This window comes from Chlorocebus sabaeus, chromosome 24 (genome assembly GCF_047675955.1).
Source record: "Chlorocebus sabaeus isolate Y175 chromosome 24, mChlSab1.0.hap1, whole genome shotgun sequence".
In the NCBI taxonomy this organism is placed as follows: Eukaryota; Metazoa; Chordata; class Mammalia; order Primates; family Cercopithecidae; genus Chlorocebus; species Chlorocebus sabaeus.
The window spans coordinates 26078305-26101758 of NC_132927.1; the positions used below are offsets into that span (position 1 = coordinate 26078305).

General features: G+C 44.0%; 3 protein-coding genes across 5 annotated transcripts; 2 read left to right on the top strand and 1 right to left on the bottom strand.

Moving 5' to 3' along the window:
* Nucleotides 1-2777: 2777 nt before the first annotated feature.
* Nucleotides 2778-16100, top strand: LRR1 (leucine rich repeat protein 1). 3 transcript variants are annotated; one of them, XM_007986609.3, is made up of 4 exons: nucleotides 2778-3213; nucleotides 4778-4876; nucleotides 7736-8457; nucleotides 12750-16100. In XM_007986609.3, the coding sequence occupies exons 1-4, from the start codon at nucleotides 3031-3033 to the stop codon at nucleotides 12988-12990; spliced, it is 1245 nt and encodes a 414-aa protein (XP_007984800.1). In that variant the 5' UTR covers nucleotides 2778-3030; the 3' UTR covers nucleotides 12991-16100. The 3 variants fall into 3 exon arrangements, with proteins under 3 accessions (XP_007984800.1, XP_007984802.1, XP_072867065.1); XM_073010964.1 differs by lacking the exon at nucleotides 2778-3213 and adding an exon at nucleotides 6100-6212 and having other exon boundaries at nucleotides 4781-4876; XM_007986611.3 differs by lacking the exon at nucleotides 7736-8457.
* Nucleotides 16101-17205: 1105 nt separating this feature from the next.
* Nucleotides 17206-19159, bottom strand: RPL36AL (ribosomal protein L36a like). Its single transcript, XM_007986612.3, has 2 exons — nucleotides 19048-19159; nucleotides 17206-17655 (listed from the first exon to the last, which is right to left on the bottom strand). Exon 2 carries the CDS (start codon nucleotides 17619-17621, stop codon nucleotides 17301-17303), a length of 321 nt encoding a protein of 106 aa, XP_007984803.1. The 5' UTR covers nucleotides 17622-17655; nucleotides 19048-19159; the 3' UTR covers nucleotides 17206-17300.
* An 80-nt stretch (nucleotides 19160-19239) lies between these two features.
* On the top strand, nucleotides 19240-21584 carry MGAT2 (alpha-1,6-mannosyl-glycoprotein 2-beta-N-acetylglucosaminyltransferase). Its single transcript, XM_007986613.3, has one exon. The coding sequence runs from the start codon at nucleotides 19739-19741 to the stop codon at nucleotides 21080-21082; it is 1344 nt and encodes a 447-aa protein (XP_007984804.1). The 5' UTR covers nucleotides 19240-19738; the 3' UTR covers nucleotides 21083-21584.
* The last annotated feature ends 1870 nt before the right edge of the window (nucleotides 21585-23454 follow it).

Here is a 23454-nt window from a genome sequence, read left to right on the forward strand (position 1 = left end):
TCTACAAGGGAAACTAACTCGAGGTAATTAAGGGTAGAGATCAAAGAACAGATTTTATTTGTATGGTGGTAATGTTCAAAGGGCTCTTTGCTTCACAAGCAATCCACTAAGACCAAAAACTTGAGGTGTACTCTAGAGTGTCAGATCCAAGTATTTAAACCATTAAATTTGGGTGGACAAAGGGGAGGATGTGGAAAGGGAAATGAGATATCAAAAACTGATAGATGTTTAAAAAAGAGGTAGTTTTGAAACTACCTCTTTTTTGAGACTGACAGGAAGACACGTTTTCGGCAGTATATACCACTGTTTCACTCTAAAATCACCGTTGAACTGTTATGTAACTTTCACCTATTTATTTAATTACTGAATCCATGCTTCAACAACCCAAGCCTAAGTAACACCAAATAAAGGATTGAGATTGAAGCTTTTCTTTTTTTTTTTTTTTGAGACAAGGTCTCCCTCTGTCGCCCAGGCTGGAAGGCAGTTTCCGCTCACGGCAACTTCGGCCTCCCAGGCTCAAGCTGAGACTACAGGCGCGCGCCACCCCGCCCAACTAATTTTTTTTCTCTTTCTTCTTCTTTTTTTTTTTTTTTTTTTTTTGAGAGTCCTGCTCTGTCGCCCAGGCTGGAGTGCAGTGGCACGATCTCGGCTCACTGCAACTTCCGCGTCCTGGGTTCAAGCGATTCTCCTGCCTCAGCTTCCCGAGTAGCTGGGACTACAGGCAGCGCCACCACGCCCTGCCTCCCAAACTGTTGGGCCTCAGGTGTGAGCCACCGCGCCCGGCCTAGCTAATTTTTTAATTTAAATATTTCGTGGAGACAAGGTCTCACTATTGCCCAGGCTAATCTCGAACTCCTGGGCTAAGCGATCCTCCTGCCTCGGGCCTCCCAAATTGTTGGGCTTACAGGCGTGAGCCACCGCACCACGCCAGCAGAACATTTCTACTCTAATGAAAATTTTTGTATTTTTAGTAGAGACGGGGTTTCACCATGCTGGCCAGGCCGGTCACCAACTCCTGACCTCAGGCGATTCTCCCACTTCGGCCTCCCAAAGTGCTGGGATTACAGGTGTGAGCCACCGCGCCCGGCCTAATTTTTTAATTTAAACTTTTTGTGGAGGCAAAGGGCTCACTATTGCCTAGGCTAATCTCGAACTCCTGGGCTAAGCGACCCTCCGGCCTCGGGCCTCCCAAATTGTTGGGCTTACAGACGTGAGCCACCGCAGCCGGCCTAGCTAATTTTTTAATTTAAATTTTTTGTGGAGACGAGGTCTCACTATTGCCCAGGCTAATCTCGAACTCCTGGGCTAAGCGACCCTCCTGCCTCGGGCCTCCCAAATTGTTGGGCTTACAGGCGTGAGCCACCGCACCTGGCAGAACATTGCTAATGAAAATTGTAACAGTTTTTAGTTTTCCTAGTTCCCAACTGTACTTGGAAGTTCAGAGTCCATTTAATGTACTTGTAATAATTTAGGCTGTTTTATTTTTTCTATATTATTACCCTCTCAAAGAACAAAAGCAGGTAACTCCTATAAAGTCTAATAGTCTGAAAATTGTAGTGTCCGTTTTCTCTTTAGGCATAAGGTTAAGTTTTGCTAAATGCTGAGTAGCGTTTTAATGCTCTACTAGATGTACATGTAAGAATACTAAATGGAGGGGAAGTTAATTTTTTTTTTTTTTTTTTTTGAGTCGAGACGGGGTCTCACTGTGTCACTCAAGCTGGAGTGCCAGTGCGTGATTATGGCTCACCGCAGTCTGTCGACCTCCCTAGGCTCAAGTGATCCTCCCGAGTAGCTGGTACTACACGCGCCACAATGCCCGGCTAATTTTTTTGTATTTTTTCGTAGAGCCGGGGTTTTGCCATGTTACCCAAGCTGGTCTTGAACTCCTGGGCTCAAGTGACCTGCCTGCCTCAGCCCCTCAAAGTGCTGGGATTACAAGCGTGAGCCACCGCCGCCGGCCATAATTTTATTTTAATCACTATTTTTCAGAAACCATTACGTCTTAAAGAATGAGGAATTGAACGACACCGCAGGTTCAACATGTAAATAGGGACGCTCATTTGAGAATAAGCCACATTTTGTCACAGTTGTATTGAAAAATCGGTATTTCTGAACGTCATTTTACCATTACGGAAGTATAACTCAAACAAAATAAAATGTTTACTATACAGCTAGGACTAGGTTAAGGCGAAAGAGGCGCCTAGAGCACAAATTTTAAGGAGGCAAGACTACTACCCCGACAGTGAACGCCTCCTTAACACTTGCTCCCCAGGCGCTTCCCACTCTCCAGCCGGGCCCCGCCCTAGTTCAATCAATCAAGAAAATCAAGAGTACGAAGGCCTTGTGCGGTCTGGATGGTCTTTCCACGTCTCACGTGCAGTTAAGCCAGTCACACTCCATCCACCCTACTCGCCATGGAAAATTATTTGTTCAGCAGGAATTAACAAGTCAAATACAGCCATATAAAGCCCCCCTCCGACGTGCCAGGTTTGCCTCCGGAGAGCAGCCACCAAAACCACCAGCAGCCCGTCCGCGCCGGGAAATGCGCCCTCGCTGGCTTGCGGGACACGCGGACAGTTCTAAATCCCTTTCCCGGTAACGCAGACGCACACCTGCCTTCCCTTGGGAAACAGCGGCCCAACGTGCGCCGGCAACGCGTAAAGCGTCAACAGCTGAAACCCTCGGAATCCGCCCCAAACAGAAACAACCACCCCTGCCAGCTGCGCGCTCGGGGGAAAAGACGTTGCGCCCCCGCCGATTGCCGGTTTCCGGGGGCGCGAGCCTGGATCTCAGGTGGTCAGTCCCCGTACGCAGCCACGGCGAGCACCCGGCGCTGCGAAGGGAGAAGGGAAGCCGTTTCCCGCGGGCTCCATAGAGCCACCGTACTAAGACAGCCCGAGTCGCGGACAAGTCCAACAGGCAGGCGGATCCGCGGGCAGCCCGCGTGCGCGAGGACCCCGGTGGCGGCGCTGGGTGGCGGGAAGGAGGAAGTTTCAAAGCCAGGTGGCCTGGTTGTGGCCTCTGGGCGAGATGAAGCTACACTGTGAGGTGGAGGTGATCAGCCGGCACTTGCCCGCCTTGGGGCTTAGGAACCGGGGCAAGGGCGTCCGAGCCGTGTTGAGCCTCTGTCAGCAGACTTCCAGGAGTCAGCCGTCGGCCCGAGCCTTCCTCCTCATCTCCACCCTGAAGGACAAGCGCGGGACCCGCTATGAGGTGCGTGAAGTGGGCAGGCCCTGTCAGCTTCGCGTTCTTCTCGGAAGCCGAGACGCGGGCCGCCCTCGGTCCTCATGCGCTCGCCTGCTCCCGAGGCGAGAGCCCGCCTTGGGGGTTCCTGAATTCCCAGCCCTGAGACCTACTACCAGCCCGACCCCAGGGTCCTGTGCGTCTTCCTACGGACCCGAAAGAAGAAAGCTTTTGAGAGTGCACCTTTTCGATATTTTTCCTCCCCACTTTTACGACTTTGAATTTACAGTGTTGCTATTTAGTAGTGGATGGCAATCCCGCCTGTTTCAAGCTTCTGAAATTTTGCGTGAAACAACTGCAAATGAAGCCGCTCTCCAATTGGGGAACAGTAGAATAACTGCACTTCTGTTCAGTGAATTCTTTCTCCCACAGTATTTTCCTTAGCTTAAAAAAGGATGTCATAGCATCCTGCACTTCCCTTGTCTTGATATTTGTTATAAGTACTTGTTTAATAACGCTCTCTCATTAGATTGTCAACTCTAAGTGTAGTTACCCAGTCAGTCTTATTCATTGCTATGTCCCAAGACCCTATTAGAGTACCTGGTACATAGTGGGTTGTGACTCAATAGTTGTTGAAATCTAAAGCAGATGCAACAGCAATCATTAATTTTTTTTAATTTTAAATATTCCATTTATATAGATGATAGTCATTAAAATTTTTTTGAGCATCCATTAGGTGTCAGTCACCGTTCTTGCACTCAGGATAGAATAGCAAAGGAGACAAGATTCCTGCTCTCATGGAGTTTGTATATAATCTACTGGGAGGTGTGCCCACCCCAGGCTAATGGACTGAAGTTATGAAGGCAAGTAACTACTATTGGCAACTCTACCTACAGTTACGTAATTGGAATGGGAGAAGAGGAGCATTCTCTCAAAACATGGTGATCCTGTTCTCAAAGGAGAGTTACTGGACAGACAGAGCAGTAACATCCACTACCAGCTAGATGGGGAGTATAACTTCCCAACTGCTTAAAAAAAAAAAAAAAAAAAAACTAAAACTTGGCCAGGCGCCGTGGCTCATGCCTGTAATCCCAGCACTTTGGGAGGCCCAGGCAGGCAGATCACTTGAAGCCAAGAGTTCTAGACCAGCCTGGCCAACATGATGAAACCCTGTTTCTACTAAAAATACAAAAATTAACCGGGCATGGTGGCATGCACCTGTAATCTGAGCTACTAGGGAGGCTGAGTCAGGAGAATTGCTTGAACCTGGGAAGCGGAGGTTGCAGTGAGCCAAGATTGGCACCACTTCACTCCAGCCTGGGCGAGAGTGAGTGAGACTCCATCTCAAAAAAAACAAAACAACTGTTTTTGTTTGTTTGTTTGTTTTTTTGAGAAGGAGTCTCATTCTGTTGCCCAGCCTGGAGTGCAGTGGTGTGATAAAAAGCTTTAAAACTTAAAACTGTGAAAACACTCAGACTCAAGGACTAAAAGCCAAACCAAAGTCTGGCAAAGTGACTGGCACATTCTAGTTGTAATAAATGTTACTGAGTAACAATAGTTAATTTTGTTGTTTTTTCCCACTGGTTTTATGCAGCTAAGGGAGAACATTGAGCAATTCTTCACCAAATTTGTAGATGAGGGGAAGGCCACTGTTCGGTTAAAGGAGCCTCCTGTGGATGTCTGTCTAAGTAAGGTATGGTATTAAAAACATTAATGGTTAATGTTTGGCTGTATTTTCTAGAAACAGAATCTTGTTCTGTCACCCAAGCTGAAGTACATTGGCACAGTCATAGCTCACTGCAGCCTCGAACACCTAGGCGCAAGCGAGCCTCCTAAATATCTGGGACTACAGATGTACCTTACCACTCCCGGCTAATTTTTTTAAATAACTTTTTGTAGAGACAGAGTCTTGATATTATGTTGCCCAGGCTGGCCTCGAACTTCTGGCCTCAAGCCATCCTCCTGCCTCAGCCTCCCAAAGTGTTGGAATTACAAGCATGAGCCACGATGCTTGGCCTAGCATGTATTTTCTTTCCTCCTTTTTCTTTTTTTTTTCTTTTTTTTTTTTTTTTTGAGACGGAGTTTCGCTCTTGCTTCCCAGGCTGGAGTGCAGTGGCACGATTTTGGCTCACTGCAACCTCTGCCTCCTGGGCTCAAGCGATTCTCCTGCCTCAGCCTCCTGAATAGCTGGGATTACAGACATCTGCCACCATGCCTGGCTTAATTTTTTTTTTTTTTTTTTTTTGTATCTTTAGTAGAGACAGGGTTTCACCATGTTGACCAGGCTGGTTTTGAACTTCTGACCTCAGGTGATCCACCCACCTCAGCCTTCCAAAGTGCTGGGATTACAGGCGTGAGCCACTGTGCCTGGCCTGGCCTGTATTTTCTTTACAGAAGGCTGTTTGCACATTCTGATATTCCATATAGCTGAATAGGGACAGACTCTTGCAGGTTTGTTTGAAGAGGCCATGGCACAAGAGGTAGCTTCCCAAATATGCTTGTGTGCCTTCTAAAAGGGCAAAGTCTGCCTCAGTAAGATTCCCAGGATGGGAAGAAAACTGAGTTTGCTTCTGTGCTGAAGATGGAGCCCTAGGGTATTCTTAGACTGGAACTCCATAAGACAACTGCACAGGTCTACATTTTGCCAGCTAAACCACAGGTTACAAACCTTAAGTTTGGTGTAATAAAAGAGGAGAAAATTCAGTTAGAACTGTCTTGTATTTTATTTACTGTAATCATTCTTTTTACTTTATAGTACCTAGTTGACCCAGGTCTTCTCCAGACTTTTCCCTACCCTGGTTCATTGTGTACAGTGCTACCAAATAGTATTTAGCTCTTGTCATGTAACTTTCTTTTTTTTTTTTTTAATTAATTAATTTATTTTTTTTTTATTTTTTATTATTATTATACTTTAAGTTCTAGGGTACATGTGCATAGCGTGCAGGTTTGTTACATATGTATACTTGTGCCATGTTGGTGTGCTGCACCCATCAACTCGTCAGCACCCATCAACTCGTCATTTACATCAGGTATAACTCCCAATGCAATCCCTCCCCCCTCCCCGCTAGCTCTTGTCATGTAACTTTCATGCTTAAAATCCTTCCACTTTATGCTGGCATCTGAGCTCATTTACAATCTGTCCTCATATTATATTTCCAATCTTTTGCTCTACATGGCTTCCACATTCCAACAAAAATTAGCTTTTTTTTTTTTGATACGGAGTCTTGCTCTGTTGCCCAGGCTGCCGTGCAGTAGTATGATCATGGCTTACTGCAACCTCTGCCTCCCAGTTTCAAGCGACTCTTCTGCCTCAGCCTACCGAGCAGCTGGGATTACAGGTGCCTGCCACCATGCCCTGCTAATTTTTATATTTTTAGTAGAAACGGGGTTTCACCATGTTGGCCAGGCTGGTCTTGAACTCCTAACCTGAGGTGATCCACCCACCTCAGCCTCCCAAAGTGCTGGGATTACAGGCGTGAGCCACCACTCCCAGCCTTTTTGTTTGTTTTTGTTTTGAAATGGAGTTTCACTCGTGTCACCCAGGCTGGAGTGCAGTGGTGTGATCTCGGCTCACTGCAATCTCTGTCTCCCAGGTTCAAGCATTCTCCTGCTTCAGCTTCCTGAGTAGCTGGGATTACAGGCGTGCGCCACATTGCCTGGCTAATTTTTATATATTAGTAGAGAAGGGGTTTCACCATGTTGGCCAGGCTGGTCTCAAACTCCTGACCTCAAGTAATCTACCTGCCTCGGCCTCCCAATGTTCTGGGATTATAGGCGTTGAGTCACTACACCTGGCCTTAAATTCAATTTTTTTTTTTTTTTTTTAATTTTTCAGATGGAGTCTTGCTCTGTTGCCCAGCCTGGAGTGCAGTGGCATGATCTCGACTCAGTGCAACCTCCACCTCCTGGGTTCAAGCGATTCTCTTTCCTCAGCCTCCGAAGTAGCTGGGATTACAGGCACGCGCCACCACACCCAGCTAATTTTTGTATTTTTAGTAAAATCGGGGCTTCACCATGTTGGCCAGGCTGGTCTCAAATTCCTGACCTCAATTGATCCACCTGCCTCAGCCTCCCAAAGTGCTGAGATTACAGGTGTGAGCCACTGCACCCCACCTAAACTCAAATCTTAAGTGGAATATTCAATCCTTTCCTGTCTTATTTTATACTCTTATGATTTCCCTTTATTTTTGTTAATTTTTGTTTTTTAAGACACTCTTACTCTGTTGCCCAGGCAGGAGGGCAGTGATACTATCATGCTTACTGCAGCCTCTACTTCCTAGGCTTAGGTGATCGTCCCACCTCAGCCTCCCAAAGTGTTGGCATGATTTCCCTTTGAACAGTTTTATTTAGAATGTGTCCCTCCATGTAATTTTTTTTCAAAAACTTTTAAACTTGAAATTTAGTCAAAGTACTAAGAAAAGTTTTACAGCCAATTTCAATAAATCATTGTATCATATTCATAAGAAATGCTATAGAATTTGTTATGGGAAGAACTAGCATGTATGCATTATCTCCAGTGGAATTTATAATTCTACAACTTTTATTTATTCAGGCCAATTCCAGCAGTTTAAAAGGTTTCCTTTCAGCTGTGAGACTGGCTCATAGAGGCTGTAAGGTTGATATACCAGTTTCAACGCTCACACCAGTGAAGACTTCAGAATTTGAAAACTTTAAAACTAAAATGGTTATCACATCCAAAAAAGACTATCCTCTAAGTAAGAACTTTCCATATTCCTTGGAACATCTTCAGACTTCTTACTGTGGGCTTGTCCGAGTTGATATGCGTATGCTTTGCTTAAAAAACCTTAGGAAATTAGACTTGAGTCACAACCATATAAAAAAGCTTCCAGCTACAATTGGAGACCTCGTACACCTTCAAGAACTTAACCTGAATGACAATCACTTGGAGTCATTTAGTGTAGCTTTGTGTCAGTCTACACTCCAGAAGTCACTTCGGACTTTGGACCTCAGCAAGAACAAAATCAAGGCACTCCCTGTGCAGTTTTGCCAGCTCCAGGAACTTACAAATTTAAAACTTGACGATAATGAATTGATTCAATTTCCTTGCAAGATAGGACAACTAATAAACCTTCGCTTTTTGTCAGCAGCTCGAAATAAGCTTCCATTTTTGCCTAGTGAATTTAGAAATTTATCCCTTGAATACTTGGATCTTTTTGGAAATACTTTTGAACAACCAAAAGTCCTTCCAGTAATAAAGCTGCAAGCACCATTAACTTTATTGGAATCTTCTGCACGAACCATATTATATAATAGGTAAGATTTTAATAGTCATGTAATGTGGTGTCTTTGATAGCATTCTAATATTCTCATCAAACTCAGAGTAATAAAGTCTAACATTGCTTACAATACTATGCACAGTCTAACCCTTTGCTATAATAGTCGTCTTGCTGTTCCTTACCTCTACTTAGAATGATTTTTCTCCAGGAAGTCTCGTAGCTCACTCCCTCACTTCATTCGGTTCTCTGGCCAAGTGTCATCCCAGAAAGGTCTTACCTGTCCATTCTATCTAAATTTTATTTCTTACTTCCTTACATTGCTTGAATTTTTTTTTTTTTTTGTCATAGGACTCATTGCCTATTATATATTTTTAAACCTTTTTTTTTTTTTTTTTTTTTTGGTTTACTGTCAGTTTTCCCCACTAGAGTATGAGATCCATAAGCACATGGATGTTGTTTTATTCTCCACTATTTCCCTAGGATCTAAACTGTGTATCCCCTGCTCCTAGCATATATTAAGCACTCAATAAGAAGTTAAAGGAATGAATGACATTGTTTCTCAAAGTGTGCTCCCCAGACCAGCAGGATCTGCATCACCTGGGAACTTTTTAGAGATGCAAGTTCTAACATTCCAGACCTACTGAATCAGAAACTGAGAGTGGGGTCCAGCTATCTGTGTTTTAGTGAGTCCTCCAGATGATTTTCATGTACTGTAAAATTAAAGAGTTGGCACAGTGATGAAGTGTGGTCTTTGGAGTCAGACTTGGGTTTGATTCCTGGCTTCACCACTTTGTATGACTTTAACCTCTTTTTTTTTTGAGACAGGGTCTCACTCTGTTGCCCAGGCTGGAGTGCAGTGGTCCAATCTCAGCTCACTGCAACTTCTGCCTCCCGGATTCAAGCAAATCTCCTGCCTCAGCCTCCTGAGTAGCTGGGATTACAGGTGCCCGCCACCATGCCTGGCTCATTTTTGTATTTTCATTATATTTATTTGTTTGAGACAGAGTGTCACTGTGTCACCCAGGCTGGAGTGCAATGGCGCCATTTCGGCTCACTGCAACCTCTGCCTCCCGAGTTCAAGTGATTCTCCTGCCTCAGCCTCCTAAGTAGCTGAGACTACAGGCACCCACTACCACACCTGGCTAATTTCTTTTGTATTTTTAGTAGAAACGGGGTTTCACTATGTTGTTCAGGCTGGTCTTGAACTCCTGATCTCGTGATCTGCCTACCTTGGCCTCCCAAAGTGCTGAGATTACAGATGTGAGCCACTGCACCCGGCCTGTTTAGGCTTCTTGAATGCATGTGTGGAAGCTAAGATGTGGACCAAAGTATTACTGAGAGCCTATAAAATGGTAGAAAGATCGTATTTCAAATAAGAAATTCTTAACTTTTTTAGGGGGAAGGGGCTCTTAAAACTGACCAAAGTTAAGGATCCAGAAAACTGTACACATGAGTACACAGAATGTTGCATAAAATGAGCCTGGTTCCCACTGAAACCCAGTCCAGTCCTCTCCTTGCCATCCCCAATGTAAGAACTCTTATTCTAAACCAGTGGTTCTCAGACATTACTTCAAATTTAGAATAACCTGAGAAACATTTAAAACATCTGAAGGCCAGGTGCAGTGGCTCATGCCTGTAATCCCAACATTTTGGGAGGCCAAGGCAGGCGGATCACAAGGTCAGGAGTTCGAGACCAGCCTAACCAACATGGTGAAACCTTGTCTCTACTAAAAATACAAAAATTAGCCAGGCATGGTGGTATGTACCTGTAATCCCAGCTACTCAGGAGGCTGAGGCAGGAGACTCGCTTGAACCCAGGAGGCGGAGGTTGCAGTGAGCCAAGAAGGCACCACTGCACTCCAGCTTGGGAGTGGAGATTGAGACTCCATCTTAATCAATCAATCAATTAATTAAATAAAATCACCAGAGGTGATACTGATGATTCAGGGTAAATCACTGATTTGAAGGAACTCCAAATGGTATCTTTTGGCAGGGAGGTGCACCTGAGGCTATTGTTTCTCTAAGACATACATAAAAGAGATTGTAAGGCGGGGCGTGTTGTCTCATGCCTATAATCCGAGCACTTTGGGAGGTTGAGGCAGGTGGATCACTTGAGGCCAGGAGTTTGAGACCAGCAGGGCTAATATGGTGAAATCCTGTCTCCACTAAAAATACAAAAATTAGCCAGGTGTCATGGCAGGCACCTGTAATCTCAGCTACTGGGGAGGCTGAGGCAGGAGAATTGCTTGAACCCAGGAGGTGGAGGTTGTAGTGAGCCGAGATTGTACCACTGCACTCCAGCCTGGGCTACAGAGCGAGACTGCATCTCAAAAAAAAAAAAAAAGGGAATTGTATTTATTCAAATTTGAAAATTATGTCCAAATGAGAAATGTTATAGTTTTGATTTGAAAAGACTATAACAAGTTGGCTAAATGAACAGGTAAAAAACATGCTGAAGTCCAACACGAAAAAGTACAAATTTGGAAGGAAAAAAAAGATCAAAATATAGTATATTGGCAAGGCAAAATTTGGCAGAATAGTAATTTATTAGTGCTGAATGATTTTGCATTATAGCATTTATATTGCTTTTTAAATCTTACCCCTATTAATATAGCTTTCTTTAAGACGACCAAACGTTTGCTGAAGTATAATTTTGCATGTTTTAAGCTCCTTGTTTTAAAAAGTATATAGATTTAAAGCTGTGACACCAATACCTATTATCTAGCTGTTGATAAATGGCTCTAACTACTGGTTACAAACATACAGTTATGATCTATTAGGAAAATATGTGGGAATTTAAGTTATGCCAGATAGAAAATACAGTTTTTAACTATTATCTGTTTCCTCAGACTAGAACCATCTATCCTGAAAGAGATTAACGTAAACATGTGAGAGACATTCCCTGGCAGAGTTTTTTAAAAAAATGGTTACTTACACAAGCAACAGATTAATATAGTTTTTTATGAAAAATTTAAAAATTGCAAATAGGGCCATCCTAGATCCCCTACCAAAGGTAATTGCTGTTTTTATTTGAAATGTGTATCTTTTCAGACTTTTCTGATAGGGTTTTAAACTCTCATTTTAAGTTATAAGGCTAGGCTTGTTTGTTTGTTGAAAAATATCTGAGCACCTATTATGTGCCAGCCTAAGCTAGAGACTAGAGAAACAACAAAGAGCAAGACACTGTGTGGGAGGCAAAGTGGCTGGGGCATGGTTGTGTTTAGTGGGGACATTTGGGCAGTGAGCAGGCAATCTCAAGACTCTTTTAGTGTCTTGTGGGTGATTTAAAAACTTCAAGGCCCAGCACAGTGGCTCTTGCCTGTAATCTCAGCACTTTGGGAGGCCGAGGTGGGCGAATCACTTGAGGTCAGGAGTTCAAGACCAGCCTGGCCAACATGGTTAACCCCCGTCTCTACTAAAAATGCAAAAATTAGCTGGGAATGATGTTGTGTGCCTGTAATCCCAGCTACTCGGGAGGCTGAGGCAGGAGAATCACTTGAACCCTGGAGGTGGAGGTTGCAATGAGCCGAGATTATACCACTGCACTCCAGTCTGGGCAAAAAAACGAGACTCCATGTCAAAAAAAAGTTTAGGCCAGGCGCGGTGGCTCACACCTGTAATCCTAGCACTTTTGGAGGCTGAGGCTGGCGGATCACCTGAGGTCAGGAGTTTGAGACCAGCCTGGCTATCATGGTGAAACCTCGTCTCTACTAAAAATACAATACAAAAAAAAAGTTAGCTGGGCGTGATGGTAGGTGCCTGTAATCCTAGCTACTTGGGAGGCTGAGGCAAAAGAATTGCTTGAACCCAAGAGGCAGAGGTGGTAGTGAGATGGCGCGCCACTGCACTCTAGCCTGGGTGTCAAAGTGAGACTATGTCTCAAAAAATAAAAATAGAAAGTTCGACTTGGGCACCATTGAAGGGTTTTAAGTGTGAGAGTGAGATGCCTTAAGCAAGGTAAGGTTAGCCTTACTTGCCCAGCCACTAAAGTAAAACTCATGTCCCAAGTAACATGTATTTTAAATTTGTCTTACAGAGTTTAAATTTCCCTTTTGAACAGTTGATCCCTGAAAGAGCCTATATAAAGGACAGGTGACTTTTTCATTCTGTTTAGGAAGTTATGCTATTAAGTGGTTGTGCTGGAAGATATTTTATGGTGTCGTATCTGAAGTTTACAATATGTCATATGCTGTATTTTAGTATATTTTAAATATACTAATCACTTAATAAAGTAATTTTATTCTTTATTGTTACAATTCCATGTCCTAATAATTCATGTCCTGAATCTAGTAACATGTTATAAAATATTTTTATCATTCTTTCCAATAGGATTCCATATGGCTCTCATATCATTCCATTCCATCTCTGCCAAGATTTGGATACCGCAAAAACCTGTGTTTGTGGAAGATTCTGTCTGAACTCTTTCATTCAGGGAACTACTACCATGAATCTGCATTCTGTTGCCCACACTGTGGTCTTAGTAGATAATATGGGTGGTACTGAAGCACCTATTGTCTCTCATTTCTGTTCTCTAGGCTGTTATGTAAATTCTTCTGATATGTTAAAGTAATGGGTGAGACCAGAAAAAGAAATTTCAATAACAGATCAGTCTGGGATGCATGTATGATTTTGCGACGTCAAATTGGAGTAAGGGAAGATTTCTGTATAGTTGCTGGAGAGGAGGAATGTGTATAGTTACTCATTTGACTCCAAAATTTTATTAAAACCAATTTTAATTTTACTGTGGGGTTAACTTTTTTTTAGTTTATTGTACTTGTGTTTATTTCAGCCTAAAGTTTGCAAAATGGGTTGTGGAGTTTTCTTTTAATGTTAAACAGATATTGATCCCAGTTACTCTGTTCATAAGAATTTTACCAACTTTCTTCTTGCATTTCAGTTAAACACATCTGAGTTTCTGTGTGCAGAAAATATCTGTTGGAGGGCTAATATGTCCTAAATTATAGTGAAAACTTGTTTATTATGAAATTATATGTAAGTTTTTAAGCATGCCACTTTTTGTGTTTTTCAGATACATTATTCTACATGTGGAATTTTATTACCAAGCAAAACATAGGAATTGTTTCGGGAAAGACTTTAGCTTTCATAATTTTTAAAAATGTTCCCATAGTAATTGTTGTGATTTCTTTTTTTGTTTTTGTTTTTCTGAGATGGGGTCTCTCTCTGTCTCCCAGGATGGAGTGCAGTGGCACAGTCTCGGCTTACTGCAACCTCTGCCTCGGCCTCCTGCATAGCTGGGGTTGCAGGTGCACGCCACCATACCCAGCTAATTTTTTGCATTTTTCAGTAGAGACGGTGTTTCACCATGTTGGCCAGGCTGGTCTCAAACTCCTGACCTCAAATGATCCACCCATCTGGGCATCCCAGAGTGCTGGGATTACAGGCTTGAGCCACCGTGCCTTGAGATTGGGTGGGATGGGAACGGGAACAGAAAATTGCTACTTTTTTTTTTTTTTTTTGAGACAGAGTCTCACTCTGTCACCCAGGCTGGAGTGCAGTGGCATGGTCTCGGCTCATTGCAACCCCGCCTCCCAGGTTCAAGCGATTCTGCTGCCTCAGCCTCCCGATTAGCTGGGACTACAGGCGTGTGCCACCACACTTGGCTAATTTTTTTGTATTTTTAGTGGAGACAGGGTTTCACTATGATGGCCAGGCTGGTCTCGAACTCCTGACCTCGTGATCCGCCTGCCTTGGTCTCCCAAAGTGCTGGGATTGCAGGCGTGAGCCACCGCGCCCGGCCAAAAATTGCTACATTTTGCTGATTACATTTTCTGTTATTAGGGTGGGTTTTTAAATTATTTTTGTCACATAAGATGACAAAAATGTATTAATGACAAAATGTTTAATATATTATTTTTGTCATATTAAATGACAAAATGTTTAATGTTTTTAATTTTAAAAGGAGTGGCAATATACCAGCTAAATGGTGATTTGGGCCCAGTGCAGTGCCTCACTCCTGTAATCCCAACACTTCAGGAGGTCGAGGCAGCAGATTGCTCGAGCCCAGGAATTCAAGACCAGCCTGGGCACCAAGACGAAATCCTATCTCTACAAAAAATGCAAAACTTAACTGAGCATTGTGGCATACGCCTGTAGTCCCAGCTACTCTGGAGGCTGAAGTAAGAGGATCACTTGAGCCTGGGAGATTGCAGTAAGCCAAGATCATGCCACTGCACTCCAACCTGGGTGACAGATGGAGACCCTGTCTCAAAAAAAGATGACGTGAACTAGGGCATAAGGAATGGAAAAATAACCAACTTGAAAGACTCATGGAAAATAAAACCAGTATTAACTTTTTCATTCTGTTCATTCCCACTGACCTATCATGGAAAATAGAACCAGTATTAACTTTTTCATTCTGTTCATTCCCACTGACCTACCTCAAGTCAGCCTCTCCACCAGAACATTGCAATAACCTCAGACTGGTTTTTGTGAACAAAGGAAAGAATAAAAGTTACTGGAGAAAAGCCCTCTCCAGTGTTAACATAATATAATTGCTGTTTTGGGCTTGTTAGCAGGGTCTCTGTAAGATTATTTCTTACAAAATAATTACTGCCTTTGTCTCCCTAAAATGTTTATTTGAGGCATTTTTTTTTTCTTTTTTGAAAGTTCAGATATTTCTGAGTAGATGCAGTTTCTTTTTGTTTTTGTTTTTCGAGATGGGGTCTTGCTCTGTCACCCAGACTGGAGTGTGATGGCGTGGTCTTGGCTTACTGCAACCTCCGCTCTGCCTCCCGAGTTCAAGTGATTCTCCTGCCTCAGCCTCCCAAGTAGCTGGGATTACAGGCATGTGCCACCACACCTGGCTAATTTTTGCATTTTTAGTAGAGACAGGGTTTCACTATGTTGACCAGGCCGGTCTCGAACTCCTGACCTCGTGATCCACCCTCCTTGGCCTCCCAAAGTGCTGGGGTTACAGGCATAAGCCACCGCGCCTGGCCATCTAATTTTTGTATGTTTAGTAGAGTTTTCACCATGTTGGTCAGGCTGGTCTCGAACTCCTGACCTCAAGTGATCCGCCCACCTCGGCCTCACAAAGTGCTGGGGTTACAGGTATGACCCACTGCACCCAGCCATTCCAGGTGTTTTATAAGCATTTATTCTTTACAAATCATCCTATGAGGGAAGTACTATGAACCCAGATCAGATTTTAAGCCCAGGCTACTGTCTTCTAGTTAATTCACTTTTGGTCTTTAAAACCAAGAATTCTCTAAATAAAATATTTTAGGATTTTCTAAACTCGTAGGTTGGTGAGGGATTGCCCATAAATATTACAAAACAGCTGCATCAAAACGTTCTTTAAAAAGTGATGGGATGCCAGGTGAGGTGGTTCACGCCTGTAATCCCAACACTTTGGGCTGAAATGGGTGGATCTTTTGATCCCAGGAATTCAAGATCAGCCTGAGCCACATGGCAAAACTCCGTCTCTATAAAAACTACAAAAATTAGCCGAGCATAGTGCTGCGTGCCTGCAGTCCCAGCTACTAGAAAGGCTGAGGTGAGAGGATAGCTTGAGCCTGGGAGGTCAAAGCTACAGTGAGCAGAGTAAGCCACTGCACTCAAGTCTGGGCAACAGAGCAAGACCCTGTCTCCAAAAAAGTAAAAAGTGATGGTGATGTATTTAAAAATAAATTTGTATACATGATTTTTACAATCAACAAATGCAGCTATAATTGTCAGTTATTGGGATTATGTGCAAACCATGTTACTCCTAGACACCCTAGCCCTTTGCATTCTTCTCTTATTCGTCATTCCCATGTATCTTAGTCAACTTAAATTCATATACAAAAGGCAGAATTTGCCCTCTTATAACCCATACCTTTTCCCAGCTTTTCATTTGATGCTGAACTTTTCTTGCCTTTCATAATCACAAGGCTCAATTTTTTTCATTGTGAATTTCAACCTTTTTGTTTTCAGTTTATAACTCCTAAACCTTCCCAACTGTCAATAAGTTCTGGCCAAGCACAGTAGCAGACACTGTAATCCCAACACTTTGGGAGGCTGAGATGGGAGAATTGCTTGAGCCCGAGAGTTGAGACCAGCCTAGACCAACATAGTGAGACCCCATTTTTAAAAAAATGCCAGGCAAATTTGCCAGGCATGGTGGTGCCCAACTACTCCAAGGCTAAGGTAGGACCTATAGAGCCTGAAAGGCGACAGTGAGCCACGAATGTGCCACTGCACTCCAGCGTGACAGTGACAGACTGTCTAAAAAAAAAATTTCTGTACCTCCTAGAGTGTTCTGAGAGGTTCAAAAAACAAAATTTATGCTATCTTGGACTTTCACTCGATTAACTTTAGTTTGAAGTCAAGTCAATTTTGAACTATTCTTTTATACTCAAGGCCATAGTCTATACTGTCCAAAAGAACTTTCTGCAGTGGTAATGTTTTACATCTTTGTTGTTCAATAAACTAGCCACATGTGGCTGTTGAGTACTAAATGTGACTAGTGTAACAAGCAGCACATTACCTGGCTAGTTACCCCTACTAGACAGAACATTTGTTGTCAGCTCTTACTATCCCCCAACTTCGATCCTCTGCCTAACCCAGCCTGCTATACACAAGCCTAGCATATCTTGTTTCTTCTCTTGCAAAATCTTATAGACCCTTCTAAGCTGCTCAATGTTTATGAATTCACTCAATATTTGAAATTGACTAGAAAACAATATAGTATTTTCCCTTCATATATATATAAACTTGTTAGAAAAGTTTGAGGTGGGACTACACTAAACATGGAATTCTATTTATAAGTAAAAACCACAAAAGGTTTGCGTAAGAATATCACTATTTATTTTCCCTCAGGTAATTTTTCTATGGCTTCAACATTTTCTCTTCAAAACCAGAAGAAAAATATCCCAAAGTTTAGAACTGGATCACTTGGCCCTTTCTCTTCTTATCTCCTCCCAGTTCAAAATGCTTGCATCTCTTAATGGCCAGCATCCTCTTAGATCTGCAGTTAGGCTCAACACATTCCAGCCTTAGCACAATCTTCTTTGTGGTCTTAGCCTTCTTCCGGAAAATTGGCTTTGTCTGCCCACCATAGCCACTCTGCTTCCGATCATAGCGCCTCTTTCCCTGGGCATACAAAGAATCCTTGCCCTTCTTATATTGTGTCACTTTGTGAGGCTGATGCTTGCCACACTTCTTACAGAAGGTTCTTCGGGTTTTAGGCACGTTGACCATCTTTGCAGCAGGGCTGTTGTCTATATGATGAAAACTGTAGTAAAATATTTAAGATAGCAGACATTAAACATTCCGAAAAGTGAAAGTGCTATACAAGTAGATATACGAAAACCGTATAATATATAAACCCACCACATACTCATTTTCCATATGAATAAATGCACATACAAGTGCATACCTTTTTTAAACACTTCATTTAAATTACTGGAGGACTAATTTGTCAACCTAAAGAACTGAGGCAAGGCCGGGCGCGGTGGCTCATGCCTGTAATCCCAGCACTTTGGGAGGCCGAGGTGAGTGGATCTCCTGAGGTCAGGAGTTCGAGACCAGCCTGACCAATATTTTAGTCTCTACTAAAAATACAAAATTAGACGAACGTGGTGGTACATGCCTGTAATCCCAGCTACTCGGGAGGCTGGGCCAAAAGAATCGCTTGAACGCGGGGCGCGGAGGTTGCGGTGAGCCAAGATCGCACCATTGCACTCCAGCCTGGGCAACAAGAGCGCAATTCCGCCTCAAAAACAAAAACACAACTGGGGCAAAATTCCTAAGTAAGAGTGTTTATTTGGAGCAAGTTTGAGGACTGCAACCCGGAGCACAGATTCAAATTGCCGTGAATAGCAGCAGTTGCAAGCGGGTTTTTAGAGGAAAAAATGGCAGTTCCTAAGTTGTTTACCAAGAATTTACATTAAAATAACACAAGCGATTGGTTGGCTATACATCGTTCTTTTTATGACAAATTCCAGGAGCACGGACATAATGGGTGAAGCAGCTAGTCAGGAATAAAATGCCAGGCATGAAGTGGGGAGGTGTCCGAAGTCTCATACTCCTGTCTCTCTGGACCCAGCAAATTTTGCACACCTCAAATAACTCACAATGCTCCGAGCCATTTTTCTTTTCTCATATAGAACTAGATTCACGAAAATCAAGAGCAGCAGCTTTAGGAGGCCCAATACAGTCAGTTTTCTATACGAAATGGGTTTAATTTATTGTGGCTGCCCCAAAAGAAATGTGCGGTTCATCTAATTTTCTTCCGCAGAAAAAGAAGAGTTTCTTTAACTCTCTTTCCCCCATCCACCTCCTCCATTTTCCAGCTCTAGAAAATGGCTGGGGCAGTGCGCGACGTCGTAGCTACGGTTACGACCCGCCCCGTTCCTTCTCCGAGAACCACATCAGCGTGGTATCACTTTTCCCCTCCGAAGCACGGTCACCCGTCAGCAGCCTAGAAGGCTGACGTGTCTTTATCAGGCCGGCGCGCCTCGCGATCCTACAGCCGCCATGCCTGAAGGGAGAAGCCTGCTCTCGAACTAAGGCCGACGAGGGCCGTGGGTCTCGCCTTCCCTTTCCTAAGAAGGCCTAGTCCTACCCCGGATTCTGAGCAACGGAGGCTCCTATTGAAACCGCTACAGTTCCGTTCTTAGCTTACCGAGAAACGGCGTCCGACACCCTCGCGTAGCGCAGCTCTCGCCTAACAGGAAAGGGAAGAGAGAAGCGGAAGTAGGAACTGCACCTGAGCGACAGTACTGCGAACCAATAGGGAGCCGGTCACGGCGGCCAGGCGCCTTCGGTCGCGTCTGGAAAGCACCAACCAACGGTCTAAGGGGCGGGCCGGAGGGGTGTGGGCCGGAGGGCCGCGGTGTTCCGCGGGCCAGTTGCGGGTTGTCAGAACTGTCGCCACCGGAGTGGGGCGAGGCTGCGTCGCTCAGTCCTGGCCGTCTAGGGCCCACGTAAGGATGAGAACGCAGAGGACGCAGGGCCGCTGGAGGCGCAGGTAACGAAGCTAGGGTGCGGTGGGGCAGCTGCTGGGTTTCTTCCGGGACCCGTGGTGCTGAATGGAGAGGACCGAGACGAAGCCGAGCCGCGGCTCCTAGCGGCGGCGCCGATGCCCGAGCTGTAGCTGCCAGGCGAGGATGTATGGAGCGCAGACGGCGCGGGGTAGCTGAGAGGTCTCGGGCCTCAGGACCCCCGGGGCCCGGGATGAGTTAGCGAGGGCAGCCGCGGGGGCCAGTTCCGACCGTGACAGGCCAAGGCGACGGCCGCCGCCCGCCCGCCCCATCCGTGCAGAAGCAGCTACTCCTTTCCGCGCCCGCCCGCCCGCGCTCCCGGCCCTGGAGACCATGAGGTTCCGCATCTACAAACGGAAGGTGCTAATCCTGACGCTCGTGGTGGCCGCCTGCGGCTTCGTCCTCTGGAGCAGCAATGGGCGACAAAGGAAGAACGAGGCCCTCGCCCAGCCGTTGGTGGACGCCGAACCCGTGCGGGGTGCCGGCAGCCGTGGCGGGGACCACCCCTCTGTGGCTGTGGGCATCCGCAGGGTCTCCAACGAGTCGGCGGCTCCACTGGTCCCGGCGGCCCCTCAGCCCGAGGCAGACAACCTGACGCTGCGGTACCGGTCCCTGGTGTACCAGCTGAACTTTGATCAGACGCTGAGGAATGTAGATAAGACTGGCAACTGGGCTCCCCGGGAGCTGGTGCTGGTGGTCCAGGTGCATAATCGACCCGAATACCTCAGACTGCTGCTGGACTCACTTCGAAAAGCCCAGGGAATTGACAACGTCCTCGTCATCTTTAGCCACGACTTCTGGTCGACCGAGATCAATCAGCTGATCGCCGGGGTGGATTTCTGTCCGGTTCTGCAGGTGTTCTTTCCTTTCAGCATTCAGTTGTACCCTAATGAGTTTCCAGGCAGTGACCCTAGAGATTGTCCCAGAGACCTGTCGAAGAATGCCGCTTTGAAATTGGGGTGCATCAATGCTGAGTATCCCGACTCCTTCGGCCATTATAGAGAGGCCAAATTCTCCCAGACCAAACATCACTGGTGGTGGAAGCTGCATTTTGTGTGGGAAAGAGTCAAAATTCTTCGAGATTATGCTGGCCTTATACTTTTCCTAGAAGAAGATCACTACTTGGCCCCAGACTTTTACCATGTCTTCAAAAAGATGTGGAAACTGAAGCAGCAAGAGTGCCCTGAATGTGATGTTCTCTCCCTGGGGACCTATACTGCCAGTCGCAGTTTCTATGGCATGGCTGACAAGGTAGATGTGAAAACTTGGAAATCCACAGAGCACAATATGGGTCTTGCCTTGACCCGGAATGCCTATCAGAAGCTGATCGAGTGCACAGACACTTTCTGTACTTATGATGATTATAACTGGGACTGGACTCTTCAATACTTGACTGTGTCTTGTCTTCCAAAATTCTGGAAAGTGCTGGTTCCTCAAGTTCCTAGGATTTTTCATGCTGGAGACTGTGGTATGCATCACAAGAAAACCTGTAGACCATCCACCCAGAGTGCCCAAATTGAGTCACTCTTAAATAATAACAAACAATACATGTTTCCAGAAACTCTAACTATCAGTGAGAAGTTTACTATGGTAGCCATTTCCCCACCTAGAAAAAATGGAGGGTGGGGAGATATTAGGGACCATGAACTCTGTAAAAGTTATAGAAGACTGCAGTGAAAATCACAATTACAGAAGCAAAAGTGACAGTCTTCTATTTTTGATATTTGTCCAAACAGGACATACAATTGAATAAAAGAGTTTAGGAACTGGTTTCTGCTTTAATACAAAAACAAAATCTTGTAAAAGGTGTCCAAATACATAGTAATCTTTTCCAATTATGTCTGATTAAGATTTAAAACTGAAGGTTTCATTTTGGGAGTAGGATTTTAAAGCTCAATCTGTATCTGCTAAAACTGATTATTGTTGATTGATAGAAGAGGGGAAATTTGATTTAAATTGCATCTATTAATCTTTTTATCTGAAACTTTGTACACTTTTCCACTTTTAAAACCTATTTTAAGTACAGCAAAATTTATTTAAAACTGTCAAAGCAGTAAAAAGTATTACCATGAAATGGTTAGGGTATTAATGGAACAAACCCAGTTTCACTCTATTGACACACTTACTAGGAAGGGATTGCTTCACTGGTTTAATAATTAAAAAGTTATGTTTGTTAAAACACCCTGTCAGAACAGTCATTTTCAGTGTTAGATTCCTGTACTATTGTGTTTTGAGTGTGCTTTGGAACCTTCATAGAACACACTTTCTTTTGGAATGTATTTGATTGATAAGAAAGTTTAAACATTGTTTTCACCTCAATGTAGAAATACAGTGGTTTTTTTTTTTTTTCTTTTAGTGCTGACAAAATAAAATACTCATTTTTGCATAAAAAGGTTCCTAATCCTTTTGCAGAATAAGTTTTGTTTACTCTTTATACCAAATTTAGTGAAGGCATTCTACAAATTTTGAGTTAGCATTATATTTTAATATTTATTATTGCCACATTGTATAATTGAGTTTGAAATAAAACCCAGCTCATGACAATGCATTCCCTGTGCAAGAAACTGTTTGGCTTTCAAATTACCCAGGCATAGATAATGAACAATAAAATGTTGCTGTGTAAGGTAAATACAGCCTAAATTGTTTTTGAAAGCCAGAAATGGTACAAAGTTCAGTCATGCCAAAGTGAAATACTTTCTAGTGCCGGCTTTAACTTAAATCATACTTTTTAAAAGGACAGATACAGAAAATTATAGGAAACAGGCTTAAATTTTGCTCCATATTTAATGTAGAAGTTTCCCTTAATTTGTAATTGCATTCAACCAAAAATTTCTCATAAAAGACTAATTTCTGTGTAAAGATATTATTAGGGGCTGGGTGTGGTGGCTCATGTCTGTAATCTCAGCACTCTGGGAGTCTGAGGCAGGCAGATTGCTTGAACTCAGGAGTTTGAGACCAGCCTGAGTAACATGGCGAAAACTCATTGCTACTAAAAATACAAAAAATTAGCCAGGTGTAGTGGTGCATCTGTAGTCCCAGCTACTTGAGAGGCTGAGGTGGGAGGATCCTTTGAGTTTGGGAGGTGGAGGTTGCAGTGAGCCTAGAGCATGCCACTGCACTCCAGCCTGGGCAACAGAGTGAGCCTCCATCTCAAGAAAAAAAAAATTACTTCAACTTACAACTATTAAATGGTAGTCTCAAAATTATTGCATCAATTTAAGATTCATAGTGGTTTAAGAGCACATATGCTCATCCAAGGTGAAGTAAGTAGTTCTCTTGCTTTACGAGCTACCTTTAGACTTACCCTCACAGCCCAATCTGGTGCAAGATTTTGGGGGGGGGGGTTTAAATAAGGGTGAATCAGGAGGCTTTTTACCTATTTCTGGTACTCTGACCTGACATCACTAGTTCAAAGAACTAAAAACTTAGGTTATTTCCAGGACAGAACTAAGAAGGCCAGAGTCTGAAGTAGCAGCTGTTTTTGAAACAAATAGATCAGTTCCTGGCTTTGGGGGTTAATGATTAGATCAACAACTATTTTCCTTTCTGCATTTTCTTTTCCTTTCTGCATTTCCTTCTTTTAATTTTCTTTGGCTGCCCTAAAATTTTTTGTGAGGAAAAAACCTGTTGGGATCTTCTCTTTGCCTCATATTTTAGGTGTTATAAAAGAAATTGATTATGCAGGAGGCTGAGATGAGAGCATCGCTTGAGCCTAGGAGTTTGAATCCAGCCTGGACAACATAGCAAGACCCTATCTGGTTTTTTTTTTGAAACGGAGTCTCTCTTTGTCGCCCAGGCTAGAGTGCAGTGGTGTGATCTCAGTTCACTGCAAGCTCTGCCTCTCGGGTTCATGCCATTCTCCTGCCTCAGCCTCCCGAGTAGCTGGGACTATAGGCGCCTGCCACCACGCCTGGCTAATTTTTTATATTTTTAGTAGAGACAGGGTTTCACCATGTTAGCCAGGATGGTCTCTATCTCCTTACCTCGTGATCCACCCGCCTCAGCCTCCCAAAGTGCTGGGACTACAGGCGTGAGCCACCGCGCCCGGC

Coding starts and splice junctions, on each gene's coding strand:
- RPL36AL (XM_007986612.3), bottom strand. CDS start 17,621: ATGGTCAACGTGCCTAAAACCCGAAGAACCTTCTGTAAGAAGTGTGGC.
- LRR1 (XM_007986609.3), top strand. CDS start 3,031: ATGAAGCTACACTGTGAGGTGGAGGTGATCAGCCGGCACTTGCCCGCC. Junction 3,214..4,777: donor AGCGCGGGACCCGCTATGAG/GTGCGTGAAGTG, acceptor GGTTTTATGCAG/CTAAGGGAGAACATTGAGCA. Junction 8,458..12,749: donor CGAACCATATTATATAATAG/GTAAGATTTTAA, acceptor TCTTTCCAATAG/GATTCCATATGGCTCTCATA.
- MGAT2 (XM_007986613.3), top strand. CDS start 19,739: ATGAGGTTCCGCATCTACAAACGGAAGGTGCTAATCCTGACGCTCGTG.